The 22,889-nt window shown below is 41.6% G+C and overlaps 5 protein-coding genes across 11 annotated transcripts in view; 3 read left to right on the top strand and 2 right to left on the bottom strand.

Moving 5' to 3' along the window:
- The first annotated feature begins 3 nt into the window (after positions 1-3).
- On the top strand, positions 4-9,929 carry LOC105698116 (transcription initiation factor TFIID subunit 3). Of its 5 annotated transcripts, none has more exons than XR_001103908.1 (11): positions 4-238; positions 541-711; positions 784-1,026; positions 1,098-2,266; positions 2,536-3,234; positions 3,580-3,777; positions 3,858-3,958; positions 4,064-4,424; positions 7,456-7,556; positions 7,629-8,062; positions 9,159-9,929. XR_001103908.1 is itself a non-coding variant. In XM_012422083.1 (11 exons), the coding sequence occupies exons 2-11, from the start codon at positions 546-548 to the stop codon at positions 7,762-7,764; spliced, it is 3,021 nt and encodes a 1,006-aa protein (XP_012277506.1). In that variant the 5' UTR covers positions 4-238; positions 541-545; the 3' UTR covers positions 7,765-9,929. The 5 variants fall into 5 exon arrangements, 4 of the variants coding, with proteins under 4 accessions (XP_012277506.1, XP_012277504.1, XP_012277502.1 ...); XM_012422083.1 differs by adding an exon at positions 6,518-6,609 and having other exon boundaries at positions 4,064-4,179; positions 7,629-9,929; XM_012422081.1 differs by having other exon boundaries at positions 1,098-1,358; positions 1,440-2,266; positions 7,629-9,929.
- Positions 9,927-11,733, bottom strand: LOC105698117 (CCR4-NOT transcription complex subunit 11). Its single transcript, XM_012422084.1, has one exon. It carries the CDS (start codon positions 11,401-11,403, stop codon positions 10,039-10,041), a length of 1,365 nt encoding a protein of 454 aa, XP_012277507.1. The 5' UTR covers positions 11,404-11,733; the 3' UTR covers positions 9,927-10,038.
- A 480-nt stretch (positions 11,734-12,213) lies between these two features.
- On the top strand, positions 12,214-13,741 carry LOC111673839 (DNA-directed RNA polymerase III subunit RPC7-like). The gene is made up of 2 exons (XM_023434691.1): positions 12,214-12,351; positions 12,457-13,741. Exon 2 carries the CDS (start codon positions 12,486-12,488, stop codon positions 13,137-13,139), a length of 654 nt encoding a protein of 217 aa, XP_023290459.1. The 5' UTR covers positions 12,214-12,351; positions 12,457-12,485; the 3' UTR covers positions 13,140-13,741.
- Positions 13,742-14,619: 878 nt separating this feature from the next.
- LOC105698081 lies at positions 14,620-15,658 on the top strand. Its single transcript, XM_023434692.1, has 5 exons — positions 14,620-14,729; positions 14,833-14,932; positions 15,059-15,166; positions 15,282-15,443; positions 15,546-15,658. Exons 1-5 carry the CDS (start codon positions 14,626-14,628, stop codon positions 15,597-15,599), a joined length of 528 nt encoding a protein of 175 aa, XP_023290460.1. The 5' UTR covers positions 14,620-14,625; the 3' UTR covers positions 15,600-15,658.
- A 137-nt stretch (positions 15,659-15,795) lies between these two features.
- Positions 15,796-22,889, bottom strand: part of LOC105698080 (nascent polypeptide-associated complex subunit alpha, muscle-specific form) — a 41,599-nt gene continuing 34,505 nt past the window's right edge. For all 3 annotated transcript variants that reach the window (XM_012422006.1, XM_023434690.1, XM_012422005.1), the window contains one exon: positions 15,796-22,871. In XM_012422006.1, the coding sequence (XP_012277429.1) occupies positions 22,533-22,871 (339 nt within the window). In that variant the 3' untranslated portion in view covers positions 15,796-22,532. The remainder of the gene's footprint in view (positions 22,872-22,889) is intronic.

Here is a 22,889-nt window from a genome sequence, read left to right on the forward strand (position 1 = left end):
CGCTCGAAGAAAAAGTAAAGATGGTGTCGACTAACGGCGATGTCTCGTAAGCTGTACTATAGTTTACAGTTATGATGTTACGATTTCAATAAATGAACGCATTCACAGTGTCTATAACAAAATATAATGAGCTCGAGTAAAATGAGGCGGTCGACTAGGTATTTAAGGCATTGGTGCAAAAACTGACAGTGCTAAATAGCACAAGATTTACCTTGAAGAGTTTTCTATCGGACTAAAAGTAAGCGAAACATCAAATAACCTGATTTTAATTATTTAGTCGTATAGACTCCTTTTTCCTTTTAATACTCGGCCAACTACGCTCCTTCACTATTAATTATTAGCTATTCTAGGCGCATATTTAAAATGCCTAAACATATCCTGACTCAGTTTACTTTTTGATGTCAAGCTTTTTAGAATAACGGAACCTGTTAAATGTATTTCTATATGAAAATACAAACAACACGGTAATTCTTGATATGCTATAATTATCTTGTAATGTACTAGTTCAATGAATATTTAAATAATTATTTTTTTTTCTAGCAAAAATGACTGCTGAGTATAGCAGAGGAATCTTAAAAATGGTCGTCGCACAGATATGCCAAACGATCGGTTGGCACTCTATTAATTCTACTCCTTTAGAGTTCATGGTTGACCTAATGCAGGAGTATCTTATGCGAGTTTCCAAACTAACGCATCAATATGCAGAAGTTTGTAAGTAATTCTAGAAAAGTTAATTTATTTTTTATTTCCCATTAAATATACATTTTTTAACTAATATTTTAGTGGGACGAACAGAAGCAAACCTTGATGACTTAGGGCTTGCTTTTCAACATATGAACATAGATATTCAAGAGTTAGTTGAATACGTTAGAAATGTAGACTCGATTCCTTGTGCTATTGAAGTCCCAAAATTTCCTGTGCATCGGGACAATCACTTAAATTTTCTAAAACCAGGCAGTCGAGAAGTAGTTACCAGATCGGTACACATTCATGAACATCTACCAGCCATGTATCCAAACACAGAAGGTACATAATACTTGATTGAAACTTCATCGTCACATCTGATAAACTAAACATTTGGTGATCCTGTCTTCCAGAAGAGTACACGTCCGATAGAGGAGAGAATCTATCAAATGGCACATCAGAGACACTAACAAGCAATGGCACCTCTGCAGGGAATTCAAATGCATCTCCTCACAGAATTTCCCCACAGGTAGTATTTAAAAGACCAGGTGACCCTGTGTCGTTTGAGAATCCCATAGCAAAGCGACCGAGAGTGATGGAAGAAGGAAGGCCACTTCGTGAAATTCACAGCGTGATGATGACTACGTCTGGATTTCTTTCACCAGCACGAGAGGGTAAGCTCCCAGAAGCTAGAACTCCTCAGCAGACTCGTTCAGATTCTCCACCACCTAGCTCTTACCCCATGGTTCCACCAGAATTAAAGAGTGATAAGAAGCCAAAGAAAGTTGTGAAGAAAGGTGCCGAAGACCGGAAGTTGGATAAGGAAAACAAAAAGAAAAATCGCGCGAAAGAGTTATTTAAACCTGATAAAATAGATGATAGTAAGGTGAAGAAGTTAGCTGGCATGAAAGAATTGGCTAAATTAAAACCTTTAAAGCCAGGCGGTGGTAAGACACAAGGTGCTCAACCTGGGCCATCCAGTAGACCGGCGACGCCGAAACTTGTAACACCGAAAGCTACAGGAGGGAGTCCTAAACTGTCCAAAACTCTTCAACCCAAAATCAGGCTTGAAAAAGTAATAGATCTGACAGGAAGTCCACCACAATTTGAAAAGAAGCAAGACACCGTAGACAAACTGCCATCGGAACCTGATAAGCAGAAACTTAACATTTTCAAAAAAATATCGAAGACTCCTCGTGAGGACAAAGAGAAAGAAGTGGCGCCAGAACACCACAAACACAAAGAACTTGATTCTCGTGAAAGTTCACCTGATTTAATTATCGATGAAAATGTAGATAAGTTTGCTCATCGAAACGACGTTGATTCCAAACGAGAAGAGAAAAAGACGCCGCATACTCCTGATATCCAGCCTGATGCAGAGTTTCCTTCGGACGGCATAAGAAGTCCATCCTCCGATGTTTACATGTTCGACGATATGTCACCACCTGGAACACCTAGCACGCCAAAGACTCCCGAAGTCAGCGTACCTATCCCCGTTGATCAGAAAAAAAAGAAAAAGGATAAGAGCAAGAAAAAAGAGCCAAAGCTGAAGAGTCCAAAGCATTGTGTGAGTCCGAGAAAGGTATGTAATACCTCATATTTCGAAACGATATTAAGATCATTCCCATTCTTTTAATAGCATTTAGATGTAATATCTGGAAAAGTTATCAAAGCAGTTCAGTTTCTTGATGGGAAATGAATATTTGGGGTTGCGACATACCGCGGTACTACTTTATTAGATATTAAATATTAAAGGCAGGCTTCCTGTCTTAAAAGAACATTTCCAACTCCAGATAGAGGGCAAAAATACTGGATTACAAAAATCCTTGGTTGCGGTTGGCACTTTTTCAGGTGAAAATTACCAACGACACGATGGAACCAGATTTGCCAGATCGGCCAAAGACTCCACAGGCTCCAGAGCCCCCGATACACAGAGAACCTCCACATCTTCCAAGCCTACCATATCCGTTTTTCCCTACGTTCCCTCCGGCGCCGGGTCTAATTCCACATCCAATAGGACATCCGATGTTCCCAAGATTTCCCCTGCCCTTGGGAAGGGGTGGTCCAGGACCGCATCCAGCAATGCCCAACTTGCCTTTACCTCCACGGTTTCTCACTCCGAATTCCAAGACCGAAGACTTTCCAATGCCGAAAGTTAAATCTTCGGAACGTGAGAAATCTTTAGCACCACCACCATCGTTGCAACCACCACCTCCTCCATCGTCACCGTCTCCACCACCTCCGCCTCCACCTCCACCGCAATCTCTGCCACCTCCACCACCGCCACCACCGCTGCCTTTAACGTTACCGGCGGATATTGTGGTTACACCTGTCAAACACGAAAAACAGGATAAGGAAAGATCTGAGAAAATTGGGAAGACTGTCAGTAAACAGGAGAAAGAAGCGTCCGTGCACGCTCCTGGACCTATCGTTGCACCACCCGTTGTCTCTGCACCAGCTGCACTGGTCGTACCCCCTGCACCCGTGACTGCCGTGCCATTGTTACCTCCGAAAGTCCCCAAGATCGACAAACTAGCCAAGATTGACAAGGTGATTGATATGCTAAATAATCAGCTGATCTCTTACCGAAGGCTTCTAGTGCCTTGCATTATATTAGGTTTTCTATCAAAATAAATACGACGGTAATATACGATACTTTTCGTCGGCCGATTTAGAATGCTAAAAAAAAGTGACTTTTGCTTGAGTGCACTTATACATTTAAGGAGAAACCTAGGTTAGAGTGTTAGATATGGACATTTATTAAAAGTGTCGCCGATGCCTTGCTTACTCTGGCAGTGGTTTGGACACCATGTCGGATTCTATACATACGTGCAGCTTATAAATTTATCTGGGCCGCGCGTCAAACCTTGTACAACTAAATTTTGGAATTTGTAGAAATCGAAGGAACATAAGAAAGAGAAAAAAGATAAACTGAAGAAGAAGAAGGACAAAAAGGAGAAGCACAAAGAGAAGGGTGAAAAGATTAAGGAGAAGAAAGAAAAAAGCGAGAAGAAGGAGAAGATTGAAAAAATTAAGGAGAAGAAAGAGAAAAAAGAAAAGCGAAAGGAGAAGGATATTAATAACAAAATAGCGGTAAATATTGTAGCATAAATTAATATTTATAGGCCTACAAGATTCGCCTCTAGGGTAATACGAGTCTCCTTTGTACACAGAAAGAAGAAAAGACCATGGAAGGTGTTCCAAAGATTACGTTAAAATTGGGACCTTCGTCTCCGAGGCCACCCACTCCTGATAATGCCCCCATGAAGAAAATGTAAGTACATGGATTTTTCGATCGGTCGTTCGGACTCATCCTGATTACCCTCTAAGCTTGACGGATCGCTTCCAATAGCGTTTTATTACCCCCTACTCTGCCCAGTACCATCAAGCCAGTATTTAAGAAGACCGAGGAAGACGCGTCAAAAAGGGAGCCCAGTCCGGAGCTGGCAAAAATTTCGGCTCTGGTAACGCGACCGCCTAAGCAGAAGTCAGCAAGTAAGAGACCGGAGGATGGGACGTTAGACGCAAGCCCTGCTTTTCCCTCGGAAACTTCTTTCTCGAACAACCTCGCCTGCGTTTCAATTCCAAACGCTCCCAGAACCAAGAAAGCCCTCTTTAAACCCCTTCCTCAGAGAGATCCGTCGCCTCAAACGCACTACAACGATCATCCCGTGACGAATGTTACCCTTTCCTCTCCCCCGAGTCCTCAAGTGCCGCAGCAACGAGCAGCGTATTACTTTGTAAGTACGATTGCTACGTTAACGAAGGGTCGCGTTGAGATCGGTAGAGCTCCTCGATTTCTGTTATCAACCTACCTTTTTACGTGAAACCGTTGAAAGCAGTCGAAAGCAGCAACAGCTAGTTTGTTGTTGCATTCCTACTTTCATCGTTCACGAAAAGGTTCAAAAAGTAAGAATTCCTATGGACTTAATGAACCACGAGCTTAGAGATATTTTTAAACGATATTAAGTGAATCTTGAATTTACTGTACTTCACATAAAAACCAGTATAGGGATTCCTATTTGCAGACCAGTCACTTTTCAGGTTGAAATGATTACGAGGAGTTTTCTTTTCAGATCTCAACGCTGCACTGATTTTAGAAGATATTTCTATTGAAATTTATACGAAGGGGCGGTATCTTCTTAGGTCAACTTGTACCGAATAACCTTCTATACAGTTATTTTTATTTATCGTTTTCAGTCTCTATAAATGATATTGAGTAAATTAAATCACTACACTTATTATTGTTATAAGTAGCTTTTTAATTTTTTTTACAATGAGAATCTCATGGTTCTTTTTTTTTTTTTTTTTGTAAACGTGATGTTCATAAAAATTTAAGAGATTGTTAAAACTAGTTGAATACTATGAAAGAAGAGAATTCTCAAATCTATCAGGAAAAGATCGATTCTATTATTTTCGTACTAGATTTTAGAAAATTAAACGTTTTGAACATTTGTTAATTATACCGTCCCTCGTCGTTTATTTTACATAACTTCACGATTTACTAGTCAAATAAAACAGGGTTGTTGGAAAATTGTTCCTTCCGACAATCCAAACAGGGATGAATATATCAACCTATCCATATTTTGAAACGAAAGGCTGAAACAGACTTGACCTGAAAATCCGTATGATCCATATATTCCCATTCATTCTACTCTCTCTATGCATCTACGACTTGTGGTGGCGGCCTAATTTATAGTTTAGCCAAAGCTTTAAATATGTTATTTGATCTGTCAGTGTAAAACCTTCGATCCTTTCTTGGATGTATTTAGTCTCATTGTGTATTTTGTCACTCTACACTATAGTTTGCCCAATAGTTCATCCTATCTTTGCAGTATATTTATTTACATCATTCTTTATAATATTAGTTTATTTTATTAGATTATTTAAAAAATATATGTTTTCTAATGAGAGTACTAAAATTTATCGATAAAATATTTAGCATCAACTTTTACGTTCTTTATAATGTAATTTAATTGACTTCACCCTACAAATCGCCTAAAATGAGGAGAGTTAATTTAATTCTTCCAACTCTACTATCATTGTTACGAGACAGTTTCAAGTCACTTTTTAAATTATTTCCGTCGCTTAACATCAGAAGACTTCACATTTGCATCTCCTATTTTCCCAACACGTCATCGCTAACATACAGATTAAAAATTTTACAGTTTATATTACATAATTTTCAGTATACTTGTCTCTTCTTACCTGAAATTGAATTATCCCACAAATGGAAAGTAACTTCGATAAATAGGACTCGTGTATTTCACAAAAAGTCTTTTCGATTAATTTTGAAAACTTTTGTACCTAAGCGAAGCTTTACGTGAAAATAATTTATTCTATATTTTCAACTTGTTTCTTTACGTGGAATCATGTCACCTTGTCGAGGTTTTCATTTTCCCAAATTGTGAAACTTTGTGTGCATTTTCTTTCTCTTAGTAGGCTAGGCGTATTCCTCCTCTATTCTTGGCAATTTTTGAGGAAAATCTCCTCCAGAGCTATATGAAAGGTGTAAGAATTCTGCATGTTAGTCACTTCGTAAACGAAGAATCGTATTCTGTAGAATTTGTGCTTGAAATCGAAGATACATTCAATAGTCGCGCGTTGTGGATACCTATAAATACACCCGAGAGTACCTCGATTTACGTCGTAAAGGGTTCGCAAGTGAAACAGATGATTATCGTGGACGTCCGATATGGCTAAAGAGCTACAAAAGTGACGAAAGAAAATAATTAAGTGCTTCTGTATATCATTGCATGCATATTGCATGTCGTACATTGTACTTAGCTAACGTGAGCAGTTAGAAATGTAACCAAAGGTTTTAACGGCACAGAGGTGAAAGCAGATGCGGTTCCTAAAAAGGACGATGCTAAGGAAGATAAAGAGAATGGAGGGAACGTGTTGGCCACCGCACCAACCAACGTGGTGAGTACACACCTTCCCGATTTGAGATCAACGGCAAGCCAAGTGCTCCTACATAACTACAGACCACTTCGTGATATCCAACGGCAATTTTTATTAGAACTTTTAGCTAAACGGTTTTAAGATTGACGCCTTGGAGGATCCTGAAAAAATTCTTCCTCCTACACGACCATTGGGATGTTGATATCTCTCCTATTTTCTTGGATAAGATTTAACAAACTGCGTCCTAGTATGCACAGGCAACAAGAGAATCAACTCTATTGTTTTCTTCGTTTGCCAAGTACCACATGCCAGATATGAACACGCGGCGATGCGGACGATTGTTCGAACGAAGCACTAGATTTTAGATCTTTCACTTTCTGAATAACACATAAATATTTCAGTCGGTAAAAAAAGAAGAGACAAGTTCACCACTGTAGGGAAATCCCCTCATGTCATCATCAAAAATCAAAGAGCATTCGGCATTTGAAAATAGTGTCAAGAAAGTGGACGTTGCTCAAATCCGATGTCCATATTTATATTTATAAGGCAATCGTGCGATTTGCACGAAATAATGTAAATGACGACAATGACGAGGACAGGGTTCACTTTTAAGACGTTATTTTCGAAAAGCAAGGCATGCCGATATCCACCCTTTTTAAGTTTCACATCAATTTTAGATATACACCGATACTTTTAATCGCTAACCACAAGTTTTCAAGTCAACCTTTTTATGCAGATATCGAGTTTCTGTATAGTCATTCAAATACGGATATATACGGCAATTCACGAGAGTTTCAAAACATGGGTCGGGCTGTTTTTCAGCTTTAAAGAGGTGTTTCAGTTTTTATCACGAGTTGAGTGTTACAGGATCAGGTAGGCCGACAAGTTTGGATATGTCCTGCCTGCGGGAACCAGGATGATGGATCACCAATGATTGGCTGTGATGATTGCGATGCATGGTATCACTGGTAAATAATAATTCTCAGTTTATCGGAGATAATTACATAAAAAAGAAATACTAGAAATAAAAATTATTCCAGGGTTTGCGTTGGAATGCAAGTTCCACCCGCTACCAATGAAGATTGGTATTGTCGCTCTTGTATCGCTAAACAACAAGAACTTCACCATGACAAGAAGAAAAAGAAACGTAAGAAGAAAGTAAAGGTAACGGCCTAGTACAAGCCAACCGGACCCGGGGTGAGGTCCGGTATATCGACGCAAGCTGCCACTAAAGTCAAATTAAAAGGCAGCAAATTAAACGTTAAAGGAGTCAAGCCTGGTAAGAAGGTGTCAAAGAAAGAATTGAAAATGCAGATGAAGACGTTAAAGGTGAAACCTGGCAAAACGAAAGGAAAAAACAAGAAAGGTGTTCTCAAAATGAAACCCAGCAAGAAGAGTAAAAAATTGAAGGAAGGCGCACCTCATTGAGAGCGAAGAATTAAAATCTAAAAAACGTGTCTCGCTTATGTTTAAGGTAACATGAAACATGCTAGAAATAATTAAAGTGGCCTGAAATTCGAGAATATATCATTTCCAGAATTTGTATGCAATCAATATTATGGAATTTTAGATGCATAAAGATTCTGGACTTGAAATACATCGAATTGCAGATTTCTATAAACATTCTAGCAGATTTCACATCTCGGTAATTTTTTGGGTAAGAATTGTATCCTGTTACCTCGTGAAACTTAGTAGACGAATGCTGGACATTCGTTAAAGTCGATTTCCTAATTATTATGCATTCTAACAATTAATTGTATCGTTAAACTAAAATATTTAATTTCTCCTGAAGTAATATGACAGTATTGTTATACCTCACTTTGGACAATGACAATTTCCTAGTACATCAGGAAACCGGTATACAACGGTTTGTTATAAAAATCTTCACTCACATAATTTGTCATAAAAATCACACTACGTCTTAAATGTCTAACGATGAAATTATGCAATATGAAAATTTAAAAAAAATGATCAAGAAAAATACAGCGTATTCGTCTAAATATGCTGTCAAATTACAAGTGGTCACGAATGCAAATAAGACACTTAAATTAAGCAATAGGGCAATTGTCACTAGTAGGTCTTACACGGTACGGACATTTTTAACATGCTAAAACTTCAGATAATTTCGTAGCTAATTGTACAGAATAATATAGGAAGTTGTAATTTGCCAGAACAATTGGTAAAACACTTCTTTCATGCCTTTTTAGTCTGTTGTATATCTTTATATTATGTCTGTAAAAATATGAATTCTGGTGAAATGTAAAAAAATCGTAGAAAATATTCCATTTTAACGAATATTTGGGCGTTTGAGTATCTACTAAGTTTCAGAAACGTACTATGATTTATTTAAGCATGATATTGGCATGCTGAAAGTATCCAATTCTTTCGGAAGTAAATATAAAGAGCTTTGGATAAAGTATTATCTGAATAAGTTTTTACTAACGTCAGGGCGTAATCAACCGAAAACATGAGTGAAGTCTATCAAATTTAAACAATGCATTTTTCCTAATTAACATTAGGATATGTAAAAGTTATTTAATTATAGCAATTTATAAGTTTTTTCATTTCAGATTATTCAAATTGGTATCGATTGTTCATAAGAAGCGTCGATTCATCGTGTATAGGAAAAGAATAGAAGTAAGTCAGTTTTGCACTAGGTTCGATGAGAATGAAAAACAGCGGTCTACAAAAAAATAAAAATATTAATTTATAATTGGTATAACGTTCACGTGTTGTATAGTAAGTACGAAATGACCCATACATAAATTTTCTATAGAGCCTGTTACTCGAGTAGAATGGTTAAAAATTTGTATGAAATAGAATTTGAATAAGTTTGTACAGTTTTCTTGTTAAACCAAGTGAACATCAAATTTTGTATGGGTTTAAACGAAGTTTCAAACTTCAGTAAATGTATGCGTGATGTTTCTTATTTTTTAAGATTCATTAATTTACGTTGATTTTTGTAAAAAGTTTTTAATCGAGACATTGGAATTAAGGTGACCATGTATACTTGAATGTAGCGTGTACGTGTTGGAAAAATGTCGAAAGCAATGAAAAATAACAATAGGCATAGGAACTGATTTTGTACATGATATGAGATGGTTAGAAGAATTGTATAATTAACAGAGACTGAAATGATTGTGTAACTAATAGAAATTCGAATCCCAAGTCAATGCTTTGGTATCAATTTTGTACCCTTTGAGTGCTGTAAGTACTGACCATATTCCATTGCCACGACCATAGGAATCATGCAGATACTTTTGTGTTCAAGTTATTTCTTGTTCATGAAAAATTAAATAGAATGTGAAAAACGGTGTAAAAAATATATAATTTCCTTATTACGTGTTACAACTTTATTGTATTTGTTCTAAAAATAGTAAAAAGATGACAATCTGTTTTCCTTTGTAATGTTTACGATTACTTTAACAAATCATTGTAATACAAGTTCCATCAACACATATCTATTTTATTTTTTGCCGGTGGCACTGTTAATCCACCTATGTCTCCTGATTCCAATTGCTTCAAGAGTCGAAATAACGCAGCTGCTTCTCTAATTCGACTGAATTCTATACAAAACGCTTGCACCTCTATGAAAAGTTCTTGCACATTTATAATCTTATTCCTAATCAATGACTGAAGAAAGACACAAACTAGTCGTACAAGACGATTTTGCATGTAACGATCTTTTATAGTTTCACAGGTGGATATGCAGTTGCTTATATAAAGATGAACAAATTCAGTTGGTAAATCAACGGTAGTAGTCAAACGATTTACTACTTCCATAGAATGTAAGGACATTTCCATGTTAACCAAGACACTGAAGTATTCAGTGATTTGGCTGGATTGCATGAGCTTCAAGAGGACTTCGATCGCAATAAGTGGATTATTCTCGACAAGATCAGGTAATCTTCCAGGAGTAAGACCTATGTGATATACCAGTTTTGGATCCTTGTCTAATTCCGTAACCAAATGTTGCTGCTGTTGTAATGTTAAAACACTCTTGAATGCTTTGCCCATTAATTTGCGAGCCTCGGCTCCGGCACAATTTGATACACACATTCCAGTGTCATATTCTGCAGTAAATTGTGCTGGCTTTGTAACATTCATCCATGTTAATTCATTAGCAGAGTGAAAAATTGGTGGAGCGAGTCTCAGAAACTCCGGCCTATAGCTTTGACTGCATAGTGGTATATCACTCGTGATTAGACTTTCGGCAATATTTCTACCTAAATTTTTGTCGATCTCTGCTGTTTTTGAACGGTCCATATCTGGCAATATTATAGGATTTCCGCATTTACTTATGGCAGGCAATTCGGCATGACGTTCCGCTAACTGCATTTGCAAATTGGTTAAATCGATAGGCGGCGTCGTAGCAAAGTAAAGCTCATCGATAATTTGTCGTGGAGTTTTCTTTGTAATTTCTTTGGCATTGTATCCCAGTAAATGTGCCAGCAGATTCTTCTCGCATGGTGATAGAACCGGAATATGGCCAGAAAAATTTGGCCTGGATACCCCGTTACCCGTTTCTTCCGACGGCTTTAAAATCTGAACAAATACCGTTGCAAATGGAGTAGAAGCTAAGGATTCTCCCTTGTATAGGTCAAAAAGCAGAGCTACTGCCATAATACGCTGAACATGATTTGGTAGAAGATCGATATTTTGTAATAACAACAATAACGTCATTCCCACTTTAAAACGATCTTCTTTTGCAAAAGTCTGATGAAGTTGGTTCGAGAGAACCTCCAGCGTAGTATCCAAATTTTCTTCATCGAGAATGTCCATAAGTTTGGCAAGCTCTTTCGGTGCGAGTGTCATCTTTGGTATGCCAATTGAAAACGTATTATTGCTCACAGTGTTTAAGAAATTCTCTTATAAATATAGACTTTGCTTCCTCATCGTTATTGAAGAATACAACTGCTTAAAAGTACCCTTCAGATGTAGATGCCAGAAGACCATTATCGAACAGCATGAAATCGACCAACGTATTAATGTTAAATTATCTCATTCTTCCCCAGAATACCTCGTTAATGTGAATTCCGGAAGTAATGTTTATAACGAATTTTCTGTATGCATGGATTAAACAAGGATAAATATTTTATGCAAATTTTCAGGAGCAACTGGCGATCCGTCGGCCGGGCCGCAATCTCCGGCCGTGACCGACTCCGTGATTGGACGACGTCACCGGCCCGATAAAGGATCGACCAATCACGTTGCTCCGCCCTTGGAGGCAAAAAGCGGTGAAAGCTAACGTACGAAACCAGAGGGCAGCACACGATGCGATCACGCGACCCTGCCCGTGAGCAATCTCCCAACTCATCTCTGGTAATTGAGTCACTAGATTTGTTTACATGCGTGCTCGGGTCGGCGGCCGACAAAGGACGGCTTCGCCCAATCCGAAAACCGGCTCGCGGCCCGACCGGCGAAACGGAAGTTGCTCCGAAGAAGCCGTCGTGACAAATCGCGATGTCGGTAACATCTTTGTTGGGCTTGAAGTACGCGTGAACGATGACAGTTTATCATGACGAGGTGGAGATCGAAGATTTCGAGTACGACGAGGACGAGGAAATGTATTATTACCCCTGTCCTTGTGGAGATCAGTTTCAAATATCAAAAGCCGATTTAGTTGCTGGCGAAGAGGAGGCCACGTGTCCGTCTTGTTCTCTCGTGGTTAAAATTATTTATGACAAGGAATTATTTGCTGCAAAGCAGGAAGAACTCGTGAAAGAGGAAGATAAGGAATCCATGAAGCAGAAAGTTTAAAATGTAGGTAATTAAAATTACTATTAAGTATAACAACTTGCAGAAATTATGTACAGTTTAGGTTGCTAAATTCTAGGTAGCATTTAGTGAAAACGGATATTTTTACAGCTGGAATTTTTATCGAGTATTCGCTTACCATGGCAGGTAGGGGTAGAGGGCGAGGTAAACCCTCGATGTCCATAAGTACGGAACAGCTTGGTTTCGGCAAGGGTGAGGCGCTCCCTCCACCTGTTTTACAACCTCCTCCAAAATATCCTCCACTAGATTATAAACCGGTTCCTTTCTCTTTCACCAATGAGATGAATTATTTGTTGGAGTTGAAAAGAGACTTTGCCGAGTTTATGAGAGAATCATCGAATAACGTTCTTCCAATTGTTTTAAAGAAAGACATTGAACGGTATTCGGATCGCTATCAGGATATGATTACGGATAAGACAGGGTATGAAGCCAGGTACGATTGGTCCAGGATGCCATCCGAATTAAAACCAACATCTAGAAAACGCAAAAATCAAGACGTAACGGATACCGTCGCGACGAAGAAGGAAGTGGACGTTGAGACTAAGTTACAAGAACTTGAGAAAAAAGAGAACATGCAACCAGGTGATGCAGACGAAGATGCAAAGGTCGAAGGAGAAAATGAAGATAAGGATGTGGATGAAAATGTTGAAGACGAGGAAGAAGACGCCGACGAAGAAATGGACGATGGAACGGATTATGTTAACAATTATTTTGATAACGGAGAAGGTTACGAGGATGATGATGACAATTTGGATGATGGACCTGTTTACTAATATACCAGTTTTACAGGGAATAACATGTGCCGTATGTTATTTCAACGTAGCGCAAATGCACATTCTTAGCAAGAGATATCACCCTCTTGCATTCGTTTCTTTCGCTTGTTAAATATAAAATTGGACATCGGAGTCTTTGAGTTCCTACAATATTCATATGAAGCCATGTTTAGTTCTAGAGAAAAGTTTCATCCTACAGTAAAGGAAAAATTGCTAGAATCAATGCACACAATTTTTTTATGATGCTCGGTAATTGATGCAATTGTCTAGAATCTCAGAAGAATACGACCGAACATAAATGCTAAAACGTCTATAAATCCGGATTTCCCTATAACTCGTTAATTGTGCCGATTAAGTAGTTTTATAAATTATTCTTCGACCGCAACCTGGGTCTCGGTTCTGTTCTCGAAGAGACTCTCGGATAGTTGCAAATAAGTACTCCAAGAACGTTCAGAGCTTCTCGCGAGAATATGTAGAAACTCGAATAGAATAAGTTTGAAAAAACACCGTAAAAATATGGATCATAATCAAGAGGCGAGAGTTTCAAATCGCGTCAACGAAGAAAGCTTGATAGAATATATGAGATTGTTGAGATATAATAACTTGATTTTACGAATTCTTGGATTTGAACCTTACACCTCAAAAGCGCCTCGACGATGGTTACCACACATTCCAAATATAATGATCATTATCCTCGCCTATGGGGGTTTCATGGGCTTTGTGGAGCACTGCTTGATGTTAAAAACTGCCGATGGAACTCTGCAAAAACTTCTACACTCAGCTACTGTGATCATTAGCCAATTACTCAGTGAAATTAAAATGGCAATACTTATTAACAAGTAAGCTTTATATCGGCATGATTTATGGTTTCAAAATATTTGGAGCACATACCGTTCGTTTTTATTCAACTTTATTTTATCACAGAAGCTTAAGTGTATGTTGTACTGCCAAGCAGAATTGAACGACGCGGTATTTATTAATGCACATTTTAATGTTTTAGAAGATCTCTCTTGGATCGATATTTGATCGAATTTTTAAGAAAGTGGCAGGAATCTTGGAAATCGCCTCGAAATCGTTCCGACATGATCGGCACCGCGAAGTTTTGTAACACAATGATTTTCTTTTATTACATATTTATTTTGCTAACGACGGTTAATTACATTGTGACCCCAATGGTCAATAAAATATTGGGCACAGGTGTAAACGGTGGAGAGAACGGATCTACCAAAATATTTCCAACACCTGCGCGGTATCCTTGGAGTTATGAGTATTACGAAATTACGTATTTTATACACAGTGTGGGAGCGTTATACGCCTGTCATATTATCGTTGGTTTTGATGCAATATATTGTACATTTGTAGCCCATACGTGTATTCAATTCAAGGTACGTAAAGTGATTGGAAAAAAAAAATTATAAAGGGAGTCACCTTTCACGATAGTTTTTTAAAACATCACGAATCCTATATTTAGATATTGCAACTTGAGATGTCCAATTTCAAGAGTGACATCAAACTGAAAAAATCTGTATCGAACGATGCGATTTATTCTATGATCACAGAATTTACAAAACACCATAATAATATTTTAAGGTGATGCATTTATATTCTGGTGCACGTTTTGTGTTTGGCTTTTTTTTTTATTTGCGGTATTTTATCAGGGGACGAAATGTGTGAATTACATTTGTTCTTGCAGATACGTTGAAGATTTGCAATCGCTATTCGGTAGTATATTATTTATAGAATTTCTGTCCAGTGCCACCTTAATCGCCTTAGTTACGTTTCAAATGAAGATGGTAAGCAGACAATTAAAATTGCTGTGAATACTTTTGGTAGAAAATTGCATTGCGTCTAACTGTACAATTTGACGTGTAAAAATTTCTATCGTGTTATGGATTTTAATATGCACATTAATTTTGCAGTCGAGCGCTGACAGTATTCTTAGTTTCTTTACGTTCATATTCTACTTCTCGTTCGTGCTCCTTCACATGTTCATGTATTGCACATTTGGCACCATGTTAACTAATCAGGTAATTTAACAATCTTTTAAATATTGAAATAGATAGATCCATCTAGTGCTGGGCCAGATTATTTTTTAGTTTCAACCATTAATATTCGTAACGATAAACTCCAATAATCGTCTAGAGCCACCTAATCGTTTCCGCTTGTTGGAATGGATCTTTATGGGACGATGACTTATCCGAAAGATGTCGAAAGTCTTTGTTAACGATCATGATACGTGCCACGAAGCCGTGTTATTTAATTGGAGGAAAGTGTTTCACAGCTGGTCTAGAACAATTCACTATGGTATGAGCATTATTTCCATTAACTTATAATACATTAACATAACCAGGTTTTAAAAGATCAGCCCCATACATGCATAACGAGAATTCCACGTTTTCTCGATAGATCATCAAATCCGCGGTGTCGTATTATGCACTGATTAATACATTCCTGGAGTGAGAAATATCAGCAATGTCCGGAAAGGTGGAATAAATAATTTTTTGTCGCATTGAAACGTACTCGCACATCGAATCCTTTCTTTCCCGAGCGGAAAAAGAAGTCCGATCGATGCGATGATTTTGCTTTTCGGTGATTTCCCAAAGTCGGTCGTAATTCGCATGAACGTAGGGAGGACGGAGGATTGAAATGCCGGATATCACAGGAAGCGTCGGCGTGTCTTTATTACGAGTATTTCAATTTCTAGTAATATATAATATATATTTATATAATATATATAGCCATAATAATCTTCAATAGTGTAATAAATGATCGTCTTCCACAATGCGAACGGACAAGTACAAACGAGAAGAAACGTGTAATAACGCCGCGGTGCTACGAGGTGCTTTCGCTCCCTAGAGTAAACGATAAAGTTAAATCTCAAGAACGATCGTCGGCCGATTACACTTAACCCCTTAATCGATGGTCCTTCGTTCGAAATTTCGGACGCGCGAAGGCTCTTTTTCAAAAACTTCTCGCTAACGACAACAGGGCAGAAATCCAGAAGTGCAGCCCGCCCTGGAGATATCGTGTATCGGAAAGACCGCCATTTTGTCGATTCGGAATCGGAGTTACAGAGTTCGGTTACTATTAATTTAGGACGTTAAACGCGCATTTGGCGTCGTTAAAAGAAATGGAAAAAGATTCCTTCGGGTGGAACGGACCTCTTGGGGTCCGTTTCGTCGAATTAAACGTGAAGGCATAAGGGGTTAAATCAGTCGGTGGGACGAACGTCTCTCGGCCAAGGTGCGAACACAAGTCGAGGAACCGAAGAAACCCTAACGCTTGCGATACAATGGAATGTTTAAAGTTAGCTCCTCCCGGAGGGACTCCGGGAATCTCTCGGCCTGGTCGAACGATTCGGTGGCGTCGGCGATACGCAGAAATCAAGGCAATTAATTCGGTATCTCTTAACGAATCCCTCGATCCGTACGTCCTCGTGGTAATACGGTACGTCGCGGACTTCCGTCCCTAAATTCATGGCGCAGGCAAAAAGGAAAGACACCTCTCGACATTTTATCGCACCTCCCGCGGGGTACGACCTCCTCGCGAATCTCGCGAATCTCGCGGACCGTGCAAATTCGTTAGCGCTTCTCGTCCACCGGAGACTGTTTTGCAAAATATGAGAAAGATCTCTCGTGCCCTAGAAATAAAGTTGGCTCTTTATGCCGCGAAGTCTCGGCTTCGTTATCGAAGGAAACTGAAATCGCGTATCTTAAAAATCAAGCCCTTATCGAATTTGGACCGCTTCTCCCGACTTCTGTCCGAAGACGAAGGTACCGTCGATGTGTCTTTAAAAGGACATCTTCGGAACCCGATGGAGTTTCGCTCGAGTACATGCAATGGCAGTAATCGCGCCCAAATTTGCTCTTTCGTCGCGAACTGTATCCTCGGGGTTCTCGATGGTCGAGATATCAAGTCAACGTGGAATGTCCAACGAATTATGCGCAAAATGGAATCTGGGGAAACGACGTTACAGCGGGCTGGCCAGAAATCGATCGATCGACATATTCCCAGAGACGATTCTCTGGGACGCAAGAGTCGCGTCAATTACACAAACACACGCACATATACACGCTCGCTCGCAAAGAAGGAACTTCACTTATATATTCGTTAACTTAACGGTACTACAGTACATCGTCTCGCGTTCGTTGTACCCTGCGATCCGCGTCGCGGATCCCTCGCGACGAATTCGGAATTCGTTGTTTCCTGACAGGAATTCGGAATCCGCCGCTCCCCTTGCGGACCGGCGTCATTCTTACGCTTTACTTCGATCCCGCCCGAAGATGAACTATCGAGCAAGGGTCGTTCGACTTACTTTCGGATACTGCTGGTAGTTAAAAAAAAAAAAAAACAAAAAATTCTATCCGGCGCGAAGCGAAGAATTTTCACTCTCCAGGAAGAGAAAACGTCCCGCGTTCGGCAAAATGACGCCGGCCCGACATGCCGTTCTCTACTTTTCTCGTATTTTGACAAAACAGTTGTTCTCTCCCCCTGGCTCCTACCTTGCATAATCCCCCCAACCCTCCAGTCCCACCCGAATTCATTGGTAATATATTATATATAATATATATATATATATTTTGTATATAATTGTCATATCATAATATAATATGGTCTATCTATTTATAGTAGGCGTAGAGACTAAGGCGGGAACGCAAACGAAATCCCGGGCAGCCTCCGTCTCGAGTGGCGGATTCAAACGGGGACGATTATTTGCTGAATTCTCCTCGGCCGATTACGCCGAGCGATCTGATTGGCCGAGCCCTCTGGCGCGGCAGATTCAGCGAAAACTCGGAGAACGCTCTCAATGGGTGGCAAGCTATCGAATAGAAATTTCCAAAAAATTTTAACCTCTCGACCTGTCGTACCTGACTCGAAATCTTTGCCTCGGAAATCGTCCTTCGGCCCGCGTGGATTGTCTCACCGCGCGAGAGCTTGCGAGAAAAATGACCGCCTTCGTTGAAACTTCTTTTTATTTTCCTCCCCCTCTCGCGGCAACGCATTTGCTTTCCGCGATGATTCCAACGAGGACCGACACTCTTCTCGGCGCCTAGCGTCGGTTTCTGCCGTTCACGGTTCTTAGTCGACATTTCGATTTTGAATAATTCGTCCTATTTTGAACCTGGACATCACCTAAGTATTCTCCGTTACCCGGGCACTCTACTAAAAATATATAGCCCCCCTCCCCCCCCTCTCTCTTTGTCCCCTCGTAATAACCGCAACTAACGCAAGCGACCTAGCCGCTTTTTGAAAATCAGTCAATTCGAGTGCGATCGGAATTTTATTACTTCACGTTTCATCGAGGTCGGACAATCGGACGTCGCGTTTCCTTGGAAGGCTCGACAGCCGCTAGCGAATAACCTCCCGCCATCTTTCTTTTTCTTTCGGGAAAAGGAGGCAAACTTTTAACAGTTTTCAGGGGTGCGGACATTCGAGCGCTCTTAAATGATCATTCGTGATTCGGCTAACGATTGTCGATACTTCTCGTTGAGGACTTTGGTTTAACCCAGGATCGGGGATGTTCCTAAAAAAACCGTAGCTGTGCTGCGAACGAGGTTTGACGTTACCATTGGACTTAAATTATTTATCTGGCATGTTGCCCGTGACTGCCTGACCAGGGCGTGACTTAATAACGAATTCGACCTGACTTTGTTGCATCGGTGTATGCTAATCCACGTACTCGATTAATCCTAGGAAATTCATTCACGTACCCTCGTATCTATGACTCGCTATTTCAATTCGTATATGGACACAGAGCTCGGTCGCGTCATTCGAAAGTGGCACCGATGCAAAGCAGTCCTGCCAAATCAATCGAACTTAGAACTCGATCGCTCGACCGACGAATTAAGCTGCCTTCCGAGCAAACCCTGTCGCGAATGGTGGAATTTCGAGAGACTTAGAAGTTTCCGTAGACGTGTCGATTCGCTAAAGCGGGTCCGTAAGCACAACACAGCCAGCGCATTTAGGAGACGATTGCTAACGAATATCCCTTCGTCGTGATGCGTCGACCGTTTTTTTTTTAACATCAAATTAACATCCGATCGGCTTCGCCGTAAAGATGGCGCGTGGTACTAGTCCAGCATGATGCGTCGCTTTTCTTCTTAAATTTAGATTAACCTTCACGGTAACGGAGCGAAGCATCGACCTTTCTTCGACATCGTAAAAACCGAGGCACGAAGAGGGGAAACGTTGAAAGAACCGATCGTCTACTCTTTTTTTAAAGAGCGAAGTAACGCGAATTAAAGAACGTTGCCGGGAATCATTCTTCGTTCCCTTTTCTCCGTGCTGCGGCCTTTAACGACGATCCGACTTACGATCTACAAGCTTTGGCATGAGCTTCGATCCCTCGGGTCGAAGAGGGAATTTAACTCGTCCCTAGCCGGATAAGAAGAGACGGCGCGAGTGTGCGTAACCTAAGGGGATCTTTTTTCCGTTTATCTTTTATGAAAATGTCCCTTGACTATCTCACCGCTGCCTCCCTGGGGTTTCAGTGGTCCGGTATGTTGGGTGGTTTTAACGTTCAACTTACTTAGTAAATATTTTGCTGGAAATCACAGGACGCGTCAGCTTTTCTAAATTCGGACGGGCAGTGTAAGCTTGCGAGATGCCTCCAAAAATCGTGTACGCGGACAGACGAGTCGAGTTCGAGGTTTCCGCGTCACACCATTCGGGTCGAACGGTTATTGACGCACGATATTAAATAAAAATGCCCGTTGGAAAGTATTAGCGATTTTAAGTAACTCCCAGTTCACTCGCGGGTGAACGAAATATGACTTATAGCGCCCCGTACAGTACACGTGATACGTTGCAAATATAATCTCGCATTATGCAAGCAGTAGTTCCAAGGTATATCGATCTTGCACCGCGAAAGATATCTAAAATATTTTCGAAACGTCGCCGGGAAGTTGAACTCTAACGTTGCCTCGTAAAAAATATCGACCTCTATGAGATAAGTCGTGGGGTAACTCTTAATAGAATCTTTAATCGTGCTATCTCAAAGAATTTTGTTGCGCGTAAACGGATGGCCGATCGCGTCTCGATGAGTGATCCGGTCGACTTATTTCCCCAACCGCGTATCAATAATACTTAAAAAATTATGTATATATATAAATATATAGTAGAAATATTGCTACACGTGTATCGTAGAAATATATATATCAAACGCCCCACCCTACTACAGCCTCATTTTGCGAGACCTCGCAACGTCGAGGCAAAGTAATTGCAACGTTTCTACATTGCAAGATAAAAAAATCTGCAACGTCGATCAATTTCTTCGTACTGTACGAGCCGCTTAATTTCCTCAGATTTGAATAATAGGAAAATCGTATAGCTGGATTCCAAGATTTATCGTACTCTTCCGTTACCGAAGAGCTCGATACTCTGCTGGATTTTATTTTCTAGTTCTCACCGTGGCCATAATTTCAGGGCGTTAAGAAAAAAAATTAATCGGTCGGCCCGAGCGATGTGAGCGCGGCATAATTCGAAGAGAGAGAGGTAAGGGTGTAAGTTTTATAAAAACGAAGAAAGGTCGGGTCGTTGCCACTCATCTTTCCCAATACGAGTCGGTGCTTTGACGTGCGTTCGGCGAACGGTTGAAAACGACTGGCCTCTGGTGGCAATTTCTTAGCCGAATCGTCTCGCGTTCTCGGCATATCGACTCTCGCCGAATTTCAGTCTAAGCTTTCCCTACGATCGGCTGATTTTGGACGTTGGACGTGGAGCTGGATGGAGCGTGTACGCGTCATTCGCGTTTGAGGGTGAAAAGCCCCTTTTTTTCCCATGTAACGTTGCCCCGAAAGACTTGCGAGAGATCGAGACAGTCCGACGCCTTCACCGACCAGAATAAATAAATTTAACGAACGGTCCGAATTGGATATTTCTTGATAGAATTGAATCCTTCGCCTGTATCTCTTTCTACATGAAGCGCATCGATATTTGGTAGAACCGATGAACTCTTAGTCCAGTGATTTTAAGAATCTGGATTATCCGAGGATTAACGTACGTCGTCGATCGGTCGGCGTCCGCGAAAACGGACTGTCTCCGATTCCTCGCGGCGTTAAATTAAGCGTTTACACGGAGGAGAAGCGTTCGAAAACTCTGAGCCGCGACTCTCTTGGAACTTTCGTTCAACGGTGTCCAGCACTGTTTACAGGTGTTCGACAACGAGGGCAAGGAGGTCCAATTCGATTCTGCGTGGACAAATGGAAACGAGATCTCTCCTATCCGAGTCGTTCGAGTCGAGCACCTCTACCGAGAGTCGCGAACTCCTAACGAGCGCGAAGCAGCGTCGACGCGGCGTGCAATTTATTCTGGAAATGATTCTCGCTCTAGGAGAAGACTACTTTCTCGTCGCATCGAAGTCGGATGGTTGCGTCGGATGAAGTTACGCAACGGAACGGCGAACGCAATTAAACCAGGCGGAACGCAAAGTCCAGCGTCGGCAGGAAGAGCGCGGTCGTTCTTTGGCGTCCCGATGCCTCGTCGTCGGTACGTCGCGATCGTCTCGAATTTTCGCGCCTCGAGAGTCGGCGTCGAAGCGAGGTCGCCTCGACCGACGCGCGATCTTCGCGAGGGGCTCGAGGAGCCTCGCCCTAGCTTCGGTAAAATTCCGATTGGCCGAAGGAAAGTTCGGCTCGAGGTCGGAAACTCGTATGAAAAAGACTACGGCCTGCTACGAATAATTTACGCGTCCCGGCTCGCGGTGCCCCTAAGGAGCGTCGACGAGAGGGCGTTCCGAAGTGAAGCCAGCCGCGTCCCGCGATGGACGTACACGGGGGACTCCCGAATAACGCGAATTCCTCCAACGCGACGAATAACGAAACGCATTATGCGCGGTATACGAGAAAAATTCCGTAACGCGAGTTCGTCCACCTCGTTACACGGGAATCCACCGTCCGCGAAACGCGGACGCAACGGCGGGCCACCCTCGTCTCGATCGTCGTCGGAAAACCCCGGCGGGGCCTCTCGACGATCCTCGCGGACCGATCATTTGAATATCCTAAGAAATTGATGTATAACAATCGATTATTTAATTAATGGGACAATCGGTAGTGCACCGGTCTCGCCGCGCGGCAAGACGGCGTCCGGGGGAGCCGGGGAGCCCCGACCGGACGCCAATCCCCGCTCGCCTTTCCGTTGGATCCGCGGACCCAGTCGGTCCCCGTCGTCAGCCCTGATCTTCCGTTTACTCCAAAAGAACGGTTATCGTCGAACCTCCGCGTGGCTAGTATCGATCACCGCGTTCGGTCGGATCTTTCGGATTTCTACTAAGCCGTTTCAGCGACGCAGCGATTCGAAACGCGACTAGGCGTCACACTTTACCGGGACAAGCAGCTCGGATAACACGCAAGTGAACTTAACCTCGACGGGTTAGACGGGTTTAGCCTATCCTACCTAATTCTCGCTGCCCCCCTTGCCCCAGAACTTGTCGAAGCGATTGCGAGCCTTCTCGAGGACGTCGCTCGCGGCGGACCGGGGCCCGGACCCGGGCCCCACCGAGGGCGCCTCCAGGACGTGGTAGCCGCCGGCGGTGGTGCCCCCGACGCCCCCGGGAGAGGCCCCTGCCGCGCCCTGCCCGGCGTCCACGCCCGCCTCGGGGGGGAGGACCGTTTCTCTCTTCTTGTCGAACTCGAAGACGGGGTCCTCGAGGCATCTCAGATTCGTCCCGGCCACTGGCTTTATCGCCGGGTCCAGGCTCTGCTCCTTCGTCTCCTCGGCGGTCTCGGTCAGGGCCTGCGGACGAAACGCCGG

Source organism: Orussus abietinus, unplaced genomic scaffold, assembly GCF_000612105.2.
Source record: "Orussus abietinus isolate OABI.00-Male unplaced genomic scaffold, Oabi_2.0 scaffold1, whole genome shotgun sequence".
Lineage (NCBI taxonomy): Eukaryota > Metazoa > Arthropoda > Insecta > Hymenoptera > Orussidae > Orussus > Orussus abietinus.

What these genes read in the sequence shown, in the direction of transcription:
- LOC111673839 (XM_023434691.1), top strand. Translation starts at nt 12,486, where the DNA reads ATGGCAGGTAGGGGTAGAGGGCGAGGTAAACCCTCGATGTCCATAAGT.
- LOC105698117 (XM_012422084.1), bottom strand. Translation starts at nt 11,403, where the DNA reads ATGACACTCGCACCGAAAGAGCTTGCCAAACTTATGGACATTCTCGAT.
- LOC105698081 (XM_023434692.1), top strand. Translation starts at nt 14,626, where the DNA reads ATGTCCAATTTCAAGAGTGACATCAAACTGAAAAAATCTGTATCGAAC. An exon ending in CACCATAATAATATTTTAAG is followed by an intron (nt 14,730 to 14,832) that starts GTGATGCATTTA and finishes TTGTTCTTGCAG; the next exon opens with ATACGTTGAAGATTTGCAAT. An exon ending in TTACGTTTCAAATGAAGATG is followed by an intron (nt 14,933 to 15,058) that starts GTAAGCAGACAA and finishes TTAATTTTGCAG; the next exon opens with TCGAGCGCTGACAGTATTCT.
- LOC105698116 (XM_012422079.1), top strand. Translation starts at nt 546, where the DNA reads ATGACTGCTGAGTATAGCAGAGGAATCTTAAAAATGGTCGTCGCACAG. An exon ending in ATTGTGTGAGTCCGAGAAAG is followed by an intron (nt 2,267 to 2,535) that starts GTATGTAATACC and finishes GCACTTTTTCAG; the next exon opens with GTGAAAATTACCAACGACAC. An exon ending in AATGCCCCCATGAAGAAAAT is followed by an intron (nt 3,959 to 4,063) that starts GTAAGTACATGG and finishes TACTCTGCCCAG; the next exon opens with TACCATCAAGCCAGTATTTA.